At 44.8% G+C, this 18,377-nt stretch overlaps 1 protein-coding gene across 2 annotated transcripts; it reads left to right on the top strand.

Moving 5' to 3' along the window:
• Positions 1–356: 356 nt before the first annotated feature.
• On the top strand, positions 357–17,861 carry syngr1a (synaptogyrin 1a). Of its 2 annotated transcripts, none has more exons than XM_004556546.3 (4): positions 357–1,205; positions 4,301–4,538; positions 4,633–4,778; positions 16,487–17,861. In XM_004556546.3, the coding sequence occupies exons 1-4, from the start codon at positions 1,104–1,106 to the stop codon at positions 16,607–16,609; spliced, it is 609 nt and encodes a 202-aa protein (XP_004556603.1). In that variant the 5' UTR covers positions 357–1,103; the 3' UTR covers positions 16,610–17,861. The 2 variants fall into 2 exon arrangements, with proteins under 2 accessions (XP_004556603.1, XP_014265808.1); XM_014410322.3 differs by lacking the exon at positions 16,487–17,861 and adding an exon at positions 5,004–5,335 and having other exon boundaries at positions 367–1,205.
• The last annotated feature ends 516 nt before the right edge of the window (positions 17,862–18,377 follow it).

The following is an 18,377-nucleotide window of genomic DNA, read 5'->3' as shown; positions in this document are numbered from 1 at the left end:
TAAAGTGGAACTCGCTGCAGTATGTCGCAGATCAGAGTGAATGAATGTGATTGGTTGAACAGATACTCAGGTGTGTGTTTGCAGCAGATCAGAACCATGGTCTGGATCAGCACACTATCACATGGATGTTCAGTCTGAGCAGCTGGAGCTTCATTTCCTGCTTTCAGGAACAAGCTGCACATGAACGAATGAGAGGAAACTTGGAGTCTTTATTCTCTCAGCTGCAGCATCGCTGCTGGTTCAGGGTCAAAGAGTAAAGATCAAAACAATCATTAAATATAAAAAAACTTGTAGCTGTTCAGGCCACAGCTCTGATTGAACTGAGGAGACCAGCTTCTGCAGGTTGAAATCAGATGTTTTTGTGGTTTTTGGGTTCTGTGAAGCTCCAGATGTTTCAGTGGGTGATGGTCTGGGGCTGGGCTGTACTCAGGTCAGGAATGGAGCTCAGTGAGGTGTTAGGGTTAGGAGCAGATGTTGCTCTGCAGATGTACTTTTAATTAATGAGGCCTTCACAGGGGTCACAGCTACCCCCCACCCCTCAACCACACCATCAGGGACAATCAAGCTGATGGTTGATCTCCAGACTGGACAATGAAGATGGGAGGTCTTCCTCAGAGCCGCCGCCATGATATCCCGGTCTGTGAGTTCATCACTGCAAACCTCTAATCGCTGGGATTTACAAAGCTACTGGGAAGGAAGGAAGGAAGGAAAGAGGAGACAGACATGAGTAGTTTTCCACCCTGAGTTCTGCCTCACAGGCAGCTCCTCCTCTCAGGCAGAGTAACGCCTCCTTCACTATGGTTGGATAGCTGTGGCCGCTTCCTCTGATTGGTGCAGCAGTGGCCACCCTGTGAGTCGGTGCGGGGGGGGCTAAAGGCTGTTGTGCAGTGAGGGAGGATGAAGAGGATTACTACAGATTACAGAGTAGTTTATAACAGCAGAGAAGAAGAAGAGAGAGGCACACCCAAACCAACTGAGCCTACTGGCCTGACTGGGCCTGTCCTGATGCAGTGAACTGGAACCAGTCTGTTTGCGACTAACTGGACTTGGCTGGGTTCTAGAGGGTTGGGGTGGACTGCAGTGGTCTGAGGAAGAGGAAGTGGATGGATGGTTTCCAGGCGTACGGGGCGGGGAAGGCCGGCGGAGCGTTCGACCCTGCGACCTTCATCAGGCAGCCGCAGACTGTCGTTAGGATCCTGTGCTGGGTAAGTCCTGTGATGTCATAATTATGTCATAGATGGGTCTCTAAACAAACCAATCATTAGTGTTATGGACAAACCTGAGAGGTCTCACGGTGCCATCCAATCAGATCCAAGAAGCTGTGGTGTCATGTGACAGGCTCACCTGTTTTATCTTAGAGCGTTCAGGTGAGTTCACGTTCTCTCAGAGTCTCATCTGCTGAACGCACAGTCTCACATCCGCGCTGGTGCCTGGCCCCCTCCCTGAATGCCTTCCTCTCAAAACATGCCCCACATGTTCCCCAACACGTGTTTTAAGCTCCCTCCAGCAGGGGGATGAATGTCTGACAGGTTAGAGTAAATCCAGCAAAGTGAGGCAGAAAAAATTTAAATGGAGTCCCGAATTGTCCGAATTCTGAATGAAGTCTGAGGTTTGACAGAACCTCTTAGATCTGTCGTTCTGATCCAGTTCAGGTGAGTCTGGGTCCACCTGGTCTGCTGATGTCCATCCTCCTCTGATGTGCCTCTGACCTGAGAGATGATGGAAGTAAAACTTCAGGAGATCAGCATCTTCACAAATGTCTGCCTGTTCTGATGTTTAAGTGATCAGCCTTTGTGTTAATGTGTGACTGAGGGGCTCTGGTTCTGGTCGGTTCTCTCTCTGTTTGGGGTCAGCTGTCACTTTACTGGCTGCTGGGTCCTGAGAGTCCTTTGTGATTCAGTCATGAGATTGGTGTTAAAATTCCTGGGGCTCAACACAAGACTGCTCAAACAAAACCTCACTGTTTGACTCTGCAGCCACTCTGATTGGACAGCTCAGGAGAGAGACTGCCATGATTGGATAGAAACATGCAGTCCTCCACGCCTCCATAGCACAGGATGGAAGAGGTAATTGTGGAGCTGGGAGGTGTATGCTGCAGGGTAACAGCTGCTTGCTGGTTAAAGGTCACATGGAGCTCTGTTAGGTCCAGCTGTACATGATTGATTGTTTAAAAGCTGAAAACCTTCCTTTATTAACAGGTTTCTGATGTGAAATATTTACAGATCTACAGACGCTATTCAAGGACCACAAATAAAACACTCTCCAAAACTGTGATTGTCTTTGTATAAATGTATTAAAGTGTGACAGGAGCCGTGTATCCACTCGAGCTGCGCTGTGTTGATAGCATTTTTAATGACTGCAGTGCTTTCTTTGAGTCATCAGACTGCATGTGATCATGCCCACTCTGCTTCCAGAATCCAGCCATGGCACAAAAACATCAAACCTTGATGCCAAGGACATACCGTCCTGTTGCTAAGTTAACTTTCATTTTACAACAGCAGTCGGGTCCCAGCTCAGGCGAGAAACAGGAACTGTTTCAGTCGGGCCTCAGAGCCATTCATAGCACCGAAACTGTTAACAGTGACCTGCTACTCACATAATAGTCAGGTTAAAATAGAAAGCTGATTCTGACTGATACCACGGATGATAAAGTGTTCTCAGCTCACCTCAAACACTGTCAAATCAAATCAAAGCAGCTCAACAAACATCAGCAAACACACAAACTGTGTGCGTGCAGTTTGTCCCACAGTGTGTTGCAGCTAACGTCCAGCTGCTTATTTGTCAGGGACAGAAAAGACAGAGAGCTACGTTCACTCAGAGATGGAGACAGATAAGACAGGAGGAGAGGAAGCAGAGAGCTTAGAGTCAAAGGAAGGATGCTCATTTAAAGCTCACATGGAAGTCCTCATGTTGTTAAATCTGTACTTTAAACCTAAACTTTTACTTGAGTAAAAAAGTTGCTTCAGTACTTAAACTTTTACTGGAGTATTTTTTAACACAGGTTCAAAATACTCCAGCAGCTCGAGTAGAAGTACAGCAGCTCCAGCAATGGTGCTGCCGTACTTCTACTTAAATAAAGAATGTTCCTACTTTGCTATCTCTGATGAAAGCAAATTCACACCAAGGAGTCCTGCTCTCAAAAACTGACATAGATAACCCTGCTGGATCTAAAAAATAAGTGCTTAACATTTTTAAACCGTGATTAGTGCCATCTTGTGTTACAGCACAGTGTGACATCACTGGGTTGGTTGGTTGCTGCTAATAGATTTGGGTTTTTTTATGTTCCAGTTTATTTTTTTTTCATTGCCTCACCAAACTCCTCCCACACCCGAGATTTTGCTTGGGAGAGACCCCAGTCCACAGGATCTTCACCTCCGTCTTCCAGTAAAGCTTCGACAGCATTCCAAGGCAGACTGAGGACATTGAGTCCAAATGGACCATGTTCAGCACATTGCTGGAGCTGCTGCACTGAGCTGCATCCACAAGGTGGTGGAGTCCATCATGCAGAAGGAGCTGTATGGAGCTCGGTTAGCCTGTGGGACTTCGAAAGCAGTCGATAGGTACCGACAGGCCTAGCAGAAAGCGGCTTGGGCAGTGGCCGACGCAAAAACTCCTGTGTGGGAGGAGTTCGGAGAGGCCATGGAAAAAGACATTCTGTGTGCCTCAAAGAATCCACCATTTCTCTCTTTGAGCCACTGATCTCCCATTGGCTGTTCCCGCTGAAACTCTGTCTGCCCCCTGCTGTCCTCTGTTGATGGCCTGGTAATGGTTCCGTGTCTGCGTTTGCTTTTTCATGTAATATGTAATTTCATGCATGTTTATAGGTTGTTGGGTTTATTTTTGAGAGAGAAGACAAATATGCTCAAAGTGCATTTATAAAAAAGAATATTAAGCAGATAAAGGTTCAAGATAAAAATGGCTGCTGTGTCTCTTTGGTCACTCAGGAGACCCAAAAGAAAGAAAGAGCCCCACACCCAGCCAGTAAACAGTGTTACTGCGGGTCACAGAAACAGAACGTTAACGTGATTGGTCAAAACTGTTGAGCGTGGCCTTGACATCTGACGTCAGCTCATGTTTCTTCCTCTGCGCCTTTCTAGACATCTCCTTATGTGGAGATGACACTCTCATTACCATACCAAATCCTGTTCATGTGGATGTAGTGTTTTCAGAGGCAAAACGAACAAATTATGAGATATATAGCCTTAAATATAAAATTACATTCTAACAAGGTCAGTACACTTTGATCAGTAAAAGCTGTGTTTAAACTTGCTCATTAATAAACTTTACTTCCTCGCTCCAGCTCTTCTCCATCGTCATCCTCGGTTGCGTTGCTAACGAGGGCTATGTCAACAGGCCAGAGGAGGTGGAGCCGTATTGCATCTTCAACCGCAACCAGAACGCCTGCAACTATGGCATCACCATGGGAACATTGGGGTTCCTATGCAGCGCTGCTTTCCTAGCACTGGATGTTTACTTCCCCCAGATCAGCGGCGTGAAGGACAGGAAGAAGGCCGTCATGGCTGACATTGTAGTGTCAGGTGAGTGTCCATCTCCTGTGCTTTGTAGTCGGTGGGATTAGGCACGTGTGTTTTGTGCATTTTGTTAAATGTGGTTCCTCCGTGCTGTGTGCAGCTCTATGGGCCTTCATCTGGTTTGTGGGCTTCTGTTTTCTGGCCAATCAGTGGCAGGTCTCTAAAAAAGAGGACAATCCTCTGAACGAAGGAGCCGACGCAGCCAGAGCAACCATTGTTTTCTCCTTCTTTTCCATCTTCACCTGGGTAAGTATGTGAAGGCTTCCACTGCTGCCACCTGCTGGTCAGACTACTGCACAAACACGTTTATTTAGAAATATTTAAACCCTTGCACATGTATAAGATATGTTGTGTACATGTAACAAACAACTCATATGATTCTGTTTCCTTCTGTCTGTGTTGTCGTATGTGTGTTGTGTCCCATGTCATGTGATGTGCCTCATGTCATGTGATGTGACGTGTTGTATGTAGGGCGGTCTCACTCTGCTGTCTCTGGAGCGTCTGAAGAGAGTCTCCTTTGAGGAAGAATACAACAAACTGTTCAGCTCTCCTCTTGCCTGAAACTCAAACCTTACTTGACTTGTCTCTTTTAGTTAATCAGGGGCGAGCCTTCATGTGCTTTCTGTTTCCTCCTCATAGCTCAGTCTGAACTCTTATTCTAAGTGCCTTACTGTCGCTGCGGTAACTGAGTCATTCATGAACTATGTTGTGCGTTTTCTTTTTGCAGTGATGTCGTTGTGTGTGATGTGATATCACCATGTACTTTGGTGTATGAAGATCTAATAAAGTGACATTAAGATTAACATATTAAAAGTAGAAGCATGGTCCATGGAGAGACAATGGACTGCTCCCTGCTGCTGGCTGTCACCTGGTCGGGTTTATGTGCAACACTAAAGAACAAACTTACTGTACTAAGCAAAACTCTTGAGTCATTCTTAGGATAGCTAAGAATAGATGCGGTGATTTATTGAAACCTGTGCAAACGTATGTGGAATACAGTAAATGAGTTTGAATGATTCTAACGAGCTTGAAAGTGAATAGTTGGTGTGAGCAGCTTCATCCTTCAGCTCCATCTGAACGCTCTAAGCAACTCTCTCATCTCTACGAGGATCTTCAGAAATAGCTCTCCAGGCTTCCAGAAGGACATTCAAAGCTCCTGTTTGGATGTTTCTGCCTTTTGTCCTCTGTCAGGGTGATTCCACGCTGCTTCAGTAATGGAATCAGAATATCTTTATTGTCCTTATAACATGTGCAATGAACAGAACAATGGTAAATGGCCTGTATTTATATAGCGCTTTACTAGTCCCTAAGGACCCCAAAGCGCTTTACACATCCAGTCATCCACACATTCACACACTGGTGATGGCAGCTACATTGTAGCCACAGCCACCCTGGGGCGCACTGGCAGAGGCGAGGCTGCCGGACACTGGCACCACCGGGCCCTCTGACCACCACCAGTTGGCAACAGGTGAAGTGTCTTGCCCAAGGACACAACGGCCGAGACTCTCCAAGCCGGGACTCGAACCGGCAACCTTCCGATTACAAGGCGAACTCCCAACTCTTGAGCCACAATCGCCCGATGAACAAGAATAAATATTAAAAAAAAGGAAAAAGAATACAGTCAGACAAATCACAGTTTGATATTTTTTCGATAGAAAAAAAAAGGTTCATGCCTTTTTAATTTCTCATTTATTAAAATTATAAATATATATTTTAACTCAAAAGTACAGTTTTTAAATTTAATGTTGCTGAAATAACAGAGTAATAAAAAAATAAATCTATCTGATGGAGAAATCCCTCATCTTTGGAAAAGAGAGTTTATTACAGAGAAATGTCTCTTTCCAAAATAAAAGCTATACTATCCGCTTCTTCTGGGCTATATTCTCAGCAGCATATTAAACATATCAGGTCCCCATAAGGAGGATCATGTGCTAACGGCTGTCTAAATGACTCGGGTAAAGTTTGTAGCATGCTGCTTGTTGTTTTTGTCTGCTTCCACTTGTCTTTGCACTAGGATGATGTCGGAGTAAATGTGCAGTCATATTCGTTGTGTTCCCACTAGTGCTGTCAGCGTTAATCTGAAATGACGTTAACGCCACAACACGGCAAATCTCCGTTAACGAGCTACCGCGGATCACCCCGTGCATGGGGGTTGGACGGCCAACACGTTAACGAGCTAACTGCGCTAACGCACTAGTTCCCACCAATATAATTGAGCATTGCGTGGCACATCCAACATACTGTTTTACTTTTGTCCATGACGCGCTTACCTTCAGGGTCATACGTCACATGAAAACCAAAATAGTTCCAAACGCCAGATCTGAATGAGGGTGAGGGAGGTTCAATTTGCCATGTTGCAAGCAGAGCTTAACTTCTGTCTCGCTAGCTTGCCCTGCGCTCAGTGAATCTGCGTTCGACTACTCCGCCTAGGCTGCACTGTCGAGCGCAGATCCACTGAGCGCTCAACACAGACAGCATCGTCAGAAGGAAAGTTGATAAAATAAATTAAAAATTTTGTATTGTTCGATACATATGCGTACCGAACCGAAAGCACTGTATCGAACGGTTCAATATCGATACGAGTATTGTTGCACCCCTAATATATATATATATATATTAGTGCTGTCAATAGATTAAAAAAAATTAACTAACTAATCTCACAATTTTCTGTTATTAATTGCGATTAATCTCAATTACTTTATTAATAGCCTGGCTCCAATTACATTTTTTTTATTCTTTATATTTTAAGATTGTAACAGACATTTATGCAACACAATGAAGTAAATGCAGAATAAACACAAAGAATGTATGCTGAAATTCAAAGAGAATTTTAATAGTTTTCATCAATCTTTAACACAGTGAAAACTTACAAAAAACCTTTAAGGCCATCAACAGTGACTGAACCCAGGCCTACAGGTTAAAGTGAATATCATAACAATAAAGGGTGCACAAAACTCAGTATTTAAAACACAAAAAGACACAGCTGAAAACCCAGAATGTTGAACATTTTTCACTTCAAAGGAGCAATCTGGATTAGTCCTTCTTTGCACTCAGCCAGTTACTGAGGCAGACTATTCTGTTTACATTGTCTGATGACAAAGAAGCACGCTTCTTTTGAATGATGTGACCTGAGAGTGAGAATAATCTCTCACAAGGCACTGTGGTTGCAGGGGTTGACAGGTACTTGCGTGCAATAGGTGCCAGCCTGGCATGTGCTCCTTCTCTCTTTAACCACCACTGTAGTGGACACTCTCCTATGTCAATTTTGGGCTCTGCTTTGTACAGATTCAGACAGCAGTCTATAGCATCTTCCTCTTCCTCTTTATCTGAATCAGGAGAACCCAGCAAGCAGATGGACATCTTGCTCTTCTTTGGTGAGGGTTCCTCTGTTGTCTGAGCAGATGGTTGGTGTGCATCCGTCTCTGACATCAGAAGGTCATGTACTGATGCCCACACCTCTCTTCTTTCATCTTTGGAAAGGCATTTAAGATCTTTAAACCTGGGATCAAGGGCAGTAGCGATCTTCAGCCATGTGAGATTGCTGCTGTCCCTCCGCTGAGCTAGGTCTGTGGTAAAAATCTTCTTAAACCTCAAAACGTAGACTGGGTCATCATCTGAGGGCTCCATAATCCTGAACAAATGACACAAGGCTGGCAACACCATGGAACAAGAGACATACCGCTCTCCTCCCAGCAGTTCGGTAACATATCTGCAATAGAAAGATCAAGTCTGTATTTTTCTATTAATCACACAGAGACAAACATAAAAACTACATATGAAAATACACAGAGAGGTGGAGGTGGAGAACATACTTGAAAACAAAGCTAGAATGCAAAGATAGACACACAATCATGAGAAACAAAATGATTTACCTGCAAGGTTCCAGTAGTTCCTCCAGCTTTTGCAGTCTGTCAAGCTCCTGGTCAGTCAACATAGTCACCTTGCTGTTTTGTTGAGTCAGGATGGTGGTCAGCCCAAATTTGTTTCTCTGGATCCGCTTGATCATCTCTAGGGTGGAGTTCCATCTTGTTGGAACGTCCTGAACAAGCGGTTCTGTTTGATGTCCATGTGCAGCTTGCTGTGCCTTTAATTCCTGAGCGTTTGCTGGACTATGCTTAAAATGTCCAACAATCTTGCGACATTTGGCCAGAGCCCTTTCAAATGCGCTGTCATTAAGAGAAACTGTGACCGTTCTTTGCAGAATGTGGGCCATGCAGGGCATGTGTTCAAATGGAAGTAGTCTGGCGGCTGCAACCATGTTACGAGCACTGTCGGTGCCAAGCGTGGTTACCTTGTCCTTGATTTTCCATTCGTTTGCAACATTCAGAAAATGGTCAGCACACGCCTCAGCATAGTGTCTCTCTTCAGTTTTACTCACTGTTAGTGCAAACGATTGCATAGTCCAGTCGTTATCAATAAAATGCGCCATGACCCCCAAGTAATTATCGTTGTTCACCGAAGTCCAGTGGTCTCCGGTGAGAGCAACATTCCTTACTTGCACAAGCTTGCTGGACTGCTGAGCCCTCTGGTCCCCATACAAAGTGTGCAGTCTCGACACAATGGTTCCTCTCGAGGGCAGATTGTAACACTCATCTCCTGATGCAGCACGAATGACTTCTCTCAGTCCATCATCTTCTACTATGCTAACTGGTCGGCAGTTTTTAGCTATCCAAACAACCAAGGAATTGGTTACCTTTTCTCTCACATTTTTTGTTATTCGTCCACAAGCACCATACTCCTGAAGCGTAGACTGGTGAGGTCCCGTAGAGGTGGATTCAGTTGGGTGTTTTGCTCTCAGGTGATACGCCAGTGATGAACTGCTTCTGTGGTACTTGAATTCAGCTTTGCAAATTGTGCATCTTACTCTCGTTTTGTCCAACAAGCCATCAGGCAACTTCTTAAAGAGAAACTTTCCACCCAAAAGTCCGCCCTCGTCCATGCTTGCGTGTGTTAGCTAGTGTTAGCTAGATAGTAGCATGGTGTCACTTCTTCTTCTAATCATTTCTGTCAGGCCAAACGCCAGCATAGCACACTGTTGCCCCCTCCTCCAGAGGTGCTCATGAATTTAAAGGTCTTAGATTACAGGAAATTAATAAAAAAACAAAATCAGCGTAAAATTTTTTTAATGCATTAAACATTTCGCGTTGATCTTAACAATTAACGCAATAATTTTGACAGCACTAATATATATATATATATATATATATATATATATATATATATATATATATATATAAACACCCAGCACGCCCCTGCGGGCGGTTTATCCTTCAGGCTCGGGTCCTCTACCAGAGGCCTGGGAGCTTGAGGGTCCTGCACAGTATCTTAGCTGTTCCCAGGACTGCGCTCTTCTGGACAGAGATCTCCGATGTTATTCCCGGGATCTGCTGGAGCCACTCGCCTAGCTTGGGAGTCACCGCACCTAGTGCTCCGATTACCACGGGGACCACCGTTACCTTCACCCTCCACATCCTCTCGAGCTCTTCTCTGAGCCCTTGGTATTTCTCCAGCTTCTCGTGTTCCTTCTTCCTGATATTGCTGTCATTCGGAACCGCTACATCGATCACTACGGCCGTCTTCTTCTGTTTGTCTACCACCACTATGTCCGGTTGGTTAGCCACCACCATTTTGTCCGTCTGTATCTGGAAGTCCCACAGGATCTTAGCTCGGTCATTCTCCACCACCCTTGGGGGCATCTCCCATTTTGACCTCGGGACTTCCAGGTTATACTCGGCACAGATGTTCCTGTACACTATGCCGGCCACTTGGTTATGGCGTTCCATGTATGCCTTGCCTGCTAGCATCTTGCACCCTGCTGTTATGTGCTGGATTGTCTCTGGGGCATCTTTACACAGCCTGCACCTGGGGTCTTGCCTGGTGTGATAGACCCCAGCCTCTATGGATCTTGTGCTCCTCTGTAATATTCTAGATATTTATAATTGAGTTATTTGTATATTTGAGCTATTTCTTTTAATTTTTAAACTTTGTAATATATTGCAGTATTTAGTTCAGTCTGTTACTTGTATTGTCTTGGAGCAACTGTAACCACATAATTCCCTTGTCCAGCCACTGGTAGGATTCTGGATGTCAGCCACCTGCCGGTGGTACATTCCGTGCAGTGGGCTGTCCTTCCATGATGGCCCCTCCTATTACCCCTTGCTTCTTTTCTTTCTCCTGTTTCTTTCTTCGGTATTCACTGAACAGATGGTCAGTTGTGGCCATCTTCCTGATGTACTCATGGAGTATAGTTGGATAGTATCGAAGAGAGGAAAGGGCAATCAGAAATGAGCGGACATGGAGGATACCTACAAGTACCTGAGAATCCCACAGGCAAACGGGCAATCACTGCCTGCAGAGGGTCAGGCAAGTCCTGAAGAGTCAGCTGAACGGTAACAACAAGATCTGGGCAATCAACACCTATTCCCTGCCACTGATCCTGCTGGGATATTAAGCTGGCCAAAGGAGGAAATGGAAGCCACTGACATCAAGACCAGGAAGCTCCTGACCACGCATGGAGGGTTTCACCCCAAGTCCAGCAGCCTGAGGCTGTACGCTAAGCAGAAGGAAGGAGGCCGGGGACTGGTGAGTGTCAGCACCACGGTCCAGGATGACACAACAAACATCCATAAGTACATCAGGAAGATGGCCCCAACCAATTGTGTGCTCAGTGAATACCTCAGGCAGCAGAAACCCAAGAAAGAGGAGGAGCCATCGTGGAAGGACAGGCCACTATATGGCATGTACCAGACAGAAGACAGATAGAGGACCTCCAGAAATCCTACCAGTGGCTGGACAAAGCTGGACTGAAAGACAGCACAGAGGCACTAATTATGGCAGCACGGGAAGCAGCTCTGAGCACAAGATCCATAGAGGCTATCACACCAGGCAAGACCCCAGGTGCAGGCTGTGTAAAGATGCCCCTGAGACAATCCAGCACATAACAGCAGGGTGCAAGATGCTAGCAGGCAGGGCATACATGGAACGCCATAACCAAGTGGCCGGCATAGTGTACAGGAACATCTGTGCCGAGTATAACCTGGAAGTCCCGAGGTCAAAATGGGAGATGCCCCCAAGGGTGGTGGAGAATGACGAGCTAAGATCCTGTGGGACTTCGAGATACAGACAGACAAAATGGTGGTGGCTGACCAACCGGACATAGTGGTGGTAGACAAACATCAGAAGACGGCTGTAGTGATAGATGTAGCAGTTCCCAATGACAGCAACATCAGAAAGAAGGAAGACAAGAAGCAGGAGAAATACCAAGGGCTCAGAAAAGAGCTGGACGAGATGTGGAGGGAGAAGGTAACAGTGGAACATGCTTTATCCAAAGCTCACTCTCTGTGCATTCACTCGCTAATTTACATTCACAGTATTCACTCTCTGCCTCTTTTGAGTTTTACTAGCTTAGCTTAGCTCATAGCGAAGTCGCTAGCAGCATGGCCTATTCACCTGTCCCTCCTGAACTTTCCTGCTCATTGTGTCAGATGTTTAGTTACTCCTCTGCCTCCTTTAGCAGTAAGGATACTTGTAACAAATGTAGCATATTTGCAGCTCTGGAGGCTAAGATCACTGAATTGGAGACTCGGCTTTGCACCCTTGATACACCTGTAGCTAGCCAGGCCCCTGCAGGCGGTGCACCCAAAGACAGCGTAGGTCCTGCTAGCTGTTCCTCGGCAGACCCCAAGCAGCTGGGGAAAGAGGGCGGCTGGGTGACGGTGAGGAAGAAGCATAGTCTTAAACAGAAGCTCCAGGTACACCACCAACCTGTTCATGTATGTAGCAGTTTTTCCCCACTTGGTGACACACCCACCGGGGGTCAAACTCTGGTAATTGGCGATTCTGTTCTCAGACATGTGAAGCTAGAGACACCGGCAACCATAGTCAATTGTCTTCCAGGGGCCAGAGCAGGTGACATTGGCGGAAATGTAAAACTGCTGGCTAAGGGTAAACGTAAATTCAGTAAAATCATAATTCACGTCGGCCGATTGACGGAACACCTGGTTATGTCAATTGGAGGTCACTAAAATCAATATTGAATCCATGTGTAACTTTGCCAAAACAATGTCGGACTCTGTAGTTTTCCCTGGTCCCCTCCCCAATCAGACCAGGAGTGACATGTTTAGCCACATGTTCTCCTTAATGTAAGGAGCTTGGAAAGAAAAGCGTCTGGACTTCTTTGAGTTGCTTGAAGATGTTTCACCTCTCATCCGAGAAGCTTCTTCAGTTCTAAGGTCAAATGGTGGAGAGTCCCAGATTTAAACACAGTGGGAGTTTCCCCCCAAAGAGGAACAATGGACCCCCCTGATGATCCTCTACCTAATCACATGATCCAAGGTGTGAAAACGGGTGTGGGTCACAATCAGCCAGGGTTTCGGGTGGACTCATCCTGAAACCTGGCCCCACTCTATTATGTGATTTCCTGAGGTCAGATGGCCCAGGATGTGAGTGGGCGTTAAGGCGTCTGGGGAGGTCTGGGCATTCCTTGCTGCACTGTACAGCATACACCACATTGTTAAGTTTGTGTTTAGGAGTTTTGTGTTTGGGATGAAACAGTTTCTGTCTGAGTGTGTTGCTGGGTCTGAAATCTGGGTCTGATTTCCTTTATATGTAAAAGAAACACTTAAAACATGTGGTTATCCTAATTGGGCATTTATAAAGTCAGCAAAGAGGCACAGAAAAGAAGATCAGACACCAGCGAGGGAGGATAAGAAGGACAGACGCAACAACATTGTCATCCCCTATGTAGCCGGTGTATCAGAGAAACTCAGGAGAGTTTTCTCCAAGCACGACATCCCAGTGTATTTCAGACCCAGCAACACACTCAGACAGAAACTGGCTCACCCGAAAGACAAAACTCCTAAACACAAACTTAACAATGTGGTGTATGCTGTACAGTGCAGCGAGGAATGCCCAGACCTCTACATTAGAGAGACCAAACAGACACTTCACAAGTGCATGGCACAACACAGAAGAGCCACCTCCACAGGACAAGACTCAGCTGTCCATCTGCATCTAAAGGTCAAAGGTCACTCTTTGAGGATGCCAATGTTCACATTTTGGACAGAGAGGACAGATGGTTTGAAAGAGGAGTGAAAGAAGCATCTATGTCCACTGTGAGCGACCATCTTTGAACAGAGGCGGGGCTTACGACACCAACTGTCTGCCATCTATAATCCAGTTTTGAGATCCCTCCCCAGACGCCTTAACGCCCACTCACATCCTGGGCCTTCTGACCTCAGGAAATCACATGATAGGGTGGGGCCAGGTTTCACAATGAGCTCACCCGAAACCCTGGCTGAATGTGACCCACACCCGTTTTTACACCTTGGCTCATGTGATTAGAGGATCATCAGGGGGTCCTTTGTCCCTCTTTGGGGGGATACTCCCACTGGGTTTAAATCTGGCACTCTCCACCATTTGACCTTAGAACTGAAGAAGCTTCTCGGATGAGAGGTGAAACGTTTTCAAGCAACTCAAAGAAGTCCAGACGCTTTTCTTTCCAAGCTCCTGTCATGGCTCGTAGGATGAGCTGTGTGGAATTGTTAAAGTACCCAAAATGCAGGCACTTCTGATGTGGGGAAGCTTTATTAAAGGAGGTGGAAAGTATACAAGGCAAGGGTGGCGAAAAACAGAACTGGGTAAACCTAAACTGGGAAAACTAAAGAGCAAACCATGAAATGATAACCAAACGTGGAAAAGGACAGAGAGATGCAGACAGACGCAGGGAAACCACTAAGGATGACGGAGGAGATTAACGCAGACGAGCCAGCAACAGGCAGGAGAACACACAGGGCTTAAATACACGCAGCAGTAATCAAGGGATGGGAGACAGGACAGGAACACACCTCGGAGAAATCACAGCTGACGTGGCAAGGGAACTGTAAACTGAACACACTCACATAAGACAAGGACCTTCAGAATAAAACAGGAAACTTACAGACACAGAGGACCAGACAAGACACTGAACTTAACAGACAGACTCACGAGCAGACACAGTGACACCATGGACAGACAGAGGGAACATAGGCAGACATAAAACAAAACTCTTAACACATAGCAAACCTAAACAAGACATAACAGAATAAACAAGAACATAAAATAATATAAAGAAACACAAAACACTCAGTCCCCAGACTCAGGACCATGACAGCTACTTAGACTACGATGGCCTGGATGACTGAGAACCTTCACAGACATGTTCTCCTTAAATTGCTGGCTGTCTGAGTGGTGTCCCAGAAATGATGTGGGCTTCATAGATAATTGGCAAACCTTGAGGAAACCTGGTCTTGTTAGGAGAGACGGCATCCATCCCACTTTGGATGGAGCAGCTCTCATTTCTAGAAATATGGACAAATTTATTTAACCCCCCAAAATATGACTATCCAGAGTTGGGACCAGGAAGCAGAGTTGCAGTCTTACACACCTCTCTGCAGCTTCTCTCCTCCTGCTATCCCCCCCCCCCCCCCAAAAACCCATCTCCATAGAGACTGTGTCAGCTCCCAAACAGACAAAGTAACTAAAAACCAGCAACAAACAACTTAAACATAAACAATCACAAAGAAAGAACAATACAGTATCCACATCTGAACCAAAGAGTAAAACAGTGAAATGTGGATTATTAAATATTAGGTCTCTCTCCTCCAAGTCTCTGTTAGTACATGACTTAATAATCGATCAACAAATTGATTTACTCTGCCTTACAGAAACCTGCTTGCAGCAGGATGATTATGTTAGTTTAAATGAATCAACACCCCCGAGTCATTCTAACTACCAGAAACCTCGAAGCACAGGCCGAGGGGGAGGTGTGGCAGCAATTTTTCACACCAGCCTATTAACCCTTTAGAGCCGGTCGGAGCGGACACGCTCTGTTTTGCGTAACTATTTTTAAATCCCGGTAGCAGTGCAACCACGTAAGCTAGCGCAATAATTTTTTTTGCATATAAAACCGGAGGAGTTGTACTTACATCTTATGCCATCAGCTTGTCCTCGGTCACAGTTTCCTTCCACATATAGCTTTGCAAAAACTGCATAAAAAGCACTTGCAGCAACAAAAACATAATATTCCAGAAACACGCTTTGCCGATCCGATCAGCTGTTTGTAACACTTCCTACGTCCATCAGCGTGAACTATCGCATGTCCGGCATGACCTGCCCGAAACCGGAAGTGACGTCATTTTGAGGAAATGTAGTTTTTTTTACCATCGTGGCCTTATGAGCCTATACTTGTGTTTTTAAAAGTTATGTTTGACTTTATGACTTTCTGTGTCGTTTCTGGGATGCTTAGGACTCATATTGCACTGGTGGAAATATTTTATTTTGATGCATATGCTGTTATTTTGCAAATTTGCACTATAATATATTTTTTCGTTTTTCCTGCAGTATATGAAAATTGGTGTATCTCAAAAATAAAACTATGAAGACACTTAAAATAAATTTCCTTTGGTGGGAAACTAGTTTGTGCAACTTTTTTGTATTTACAGTTTTGAGGGATAAGCCTCTTAAATTTCTCTAACTAGAAATATATGTTAAAAAAACAAAAACGATTTTAAATTTTTTTGTAGTTTATTGCACTTTTTTGCAACTTATGTAATTACTATGCACTTAATGCAGACATATTATTAAAATGTGGGCTATAATGGTTGTATTGATGTATAGCAACTTGAAATGCTCCAAAAAATGGCTCCACAGCATGTAAAAATATAATATAAGCTCTGGCGGACTTGGTTCTATGGTAGGTCTTAAAGGGTTAATCAACCAAATACCCAGACAGACTTTTAATTCATTTGAAAGCCTGATGCTTAGCCTCGTCCACCCCAGCTGTAAAACTCAGAAACCAGTCTTACTTGTTATCATCTATCGTCCACCTGGGCCTTACACAGAGATTTCTCTTAATTTTTATCTGATTATTGTGGTTGCTTTTAACAACCCCTAACATGCATGCTGTGTGTCTGCAGGTGCTGCAGAGCCTGCTTGCCATCCACAGGTTCAAATTGGGAGCCGACACCGTCATGTTCAACCAAGACTACGTGGATCCTAATCCACACGAACCCATGGAGGCCGCACCCAGGACTGAATAAATCCCTTCAGATGTGCTGGGTAGTTTTTGTTCGATGGATTTTTGTTCTTATGGTGCATTCAGGGACTCAACATAGGCACTTTCATTGAAAATGAGTTCCTCTGAATCAGCAGCCAATCACAGTCCAGAACATGAACAGAAACAACATGGCCAGAAATGATCTAAATCCTCCACTTCCTGCTGAAAAATCACTACCATTGTTGTACAAGCAGCTTCATGGTAAAAGGCTGATCACAGTTACTACACTTTTCAGAGACTTTTCTGCCCATTTTTAGCTTCAACCTCCTAAGACCCGAACTCTTCCACGGCATGCATTTTTAATTTCTCTTTGATATTTGGGCATATTGGGGCCCGATGAATGTAAAAACAAAGAATTACCAGATTTTTTTTTTACCTTATTTTTGTTTTTAAGAAAAATAAGAGCCGCATACGAGGATATTCGTTTAAAATTTTGATAGAACAGTAGCAGTATAATGTCCTCGTAAGTGAATATCAGGCCCTTGTAGAGCAAAATTGAGTAGTTTGGTCTAAATAACCCAAAATGTGATGTCCACATATGTGGACACAGGTCCTAGGAGGTTAAAACAGTCACAGCACCCCGTGCTGCTGCACCAAGCTAAGCACTAGTGATGTGTTGGTTGCGAACGAAATGGATCTTAGAGCCGACCCTTTGAAGTGAACGACGCGAGCCGGCTCCTTATTGGGAGCCGTGTTTTTTTTCTTTCTCTCACCCTCCCTCTCTCTGTCGCATTTTTTCCCGCTTCACTCCGCACGCGAGCCTTGTGCTTTGCGCTGAGCGGAGGGGGGAGGGGCGGTAGTTACACTCGCAGTAGCACAGGAACAGAGCGGGAGGGAGAGAGAGAGAAAGAGAGCAGGGACAACAACGTCACATTAGAAAGGTATAGTAATCATCCACAACTATTTTCAGTTGCGGATGATAAAGGATTCAGAAAGTTTATTCATGCACTGAATCCTATGTATACAGTTCCAAGCAGGAAAACATTCTCCCAAAAATCATGCCAGGCCTGTATGACAGAGAATGTGCATCTTCTTTTTGTTTTGCACATTTTAATTTATATTTTACTGTGTTGTGGTTTGCAGTGTTTTGTGTTGTTTCACTCTAAATTTGTTTAAAAGAAAAAGCTGAAAATTTAAATAGTTAAAAGTTGAAATCTAAATAGTTGCTTTTTGTATTTTATAATTGTTTTATTGCATTTTATGTGGCGTGAATAAATAAAAATAGATTTACGGTGGCCCCTAGAGACAAAGCACGTACAAACACCAAAACACGTACAATCGCTTTCAAGCCCCGCTGCAGGTACATCCACCGTGGGTTCCAGCGAAACCTCAATACCAATGACACTAACTCAATAGTGTCCATCTGGTCCAAAACTTGTCATCCTCCCTGCAAAACCGATCGGGGTGTTGCCCACAACATGCTGGTCCACCTTGTTAGGGCAGCTAAGCCTACTGTCACACATGGTAATTCCAGCACTGCAGTCTATTAATCATCCACTCTCTTACTGGACCGTAAGTTGGATTTTTCTTTTGCCTGACTGAAAACGAGGCAACAGCCTAATGATTTTGTTTCACTCCACTCCATCTGAGTTTGTTTATATCTAATACCTCGCAACTCCGGGAAGGGCAGCGGCCTCGCGATAATTCACCGCAAGCGCTGGAAAGTTCTCACCTGTCTCTGCCCCTGTCCATGAAGCCAGATAACACACACCAATTAGTTAAACTGCAGGAATGTCTTAAAGACATAAAGA

This window comes from Maylandia zebra, linkage group LG4 (assembly GCF_041146795.1).
Source record: "Maylandia zebra isolate NMK-2024a linkage group LG4, Mzebra_GT3a, whole genome shotgun sequence".
NCBI classification, from domain to species: Eukaryota; Metazoa; Chordata; class Actinopteri; order Cichliformes; family Cichlidae; genus Maylandia; species Maylandia zebra.
This window is presented reverse-complemented; position numbering and strand designations above follow the sequence as displayed.

Excerpts from the sequence above, each read along its gene's own strand:
- syngr1a (XM_004556546.3), top strand. The coding sequence starts at position 1,104 with ATGGATGGTTTCCAGGCGTACGGGGCGGGGAAGGCCGGCGGAGCGTTC. Across the intron at positions 4,539-4,632 it reads GGCTGACATTGTAGTGTCAG|CTCTATGGGCCTTCATCTGG; the intron begins GTGAGTGTCCAT and ends TGCTGTGTGCAG. Across the intron at positions 4,779-16,486 it reads TCTTTTCCATCTTCACCTGG|GTGCTGCAGAGCCTGCTTGC; the intron begins GTAAGTATGTGA and ends GTGTGTCTGCAG.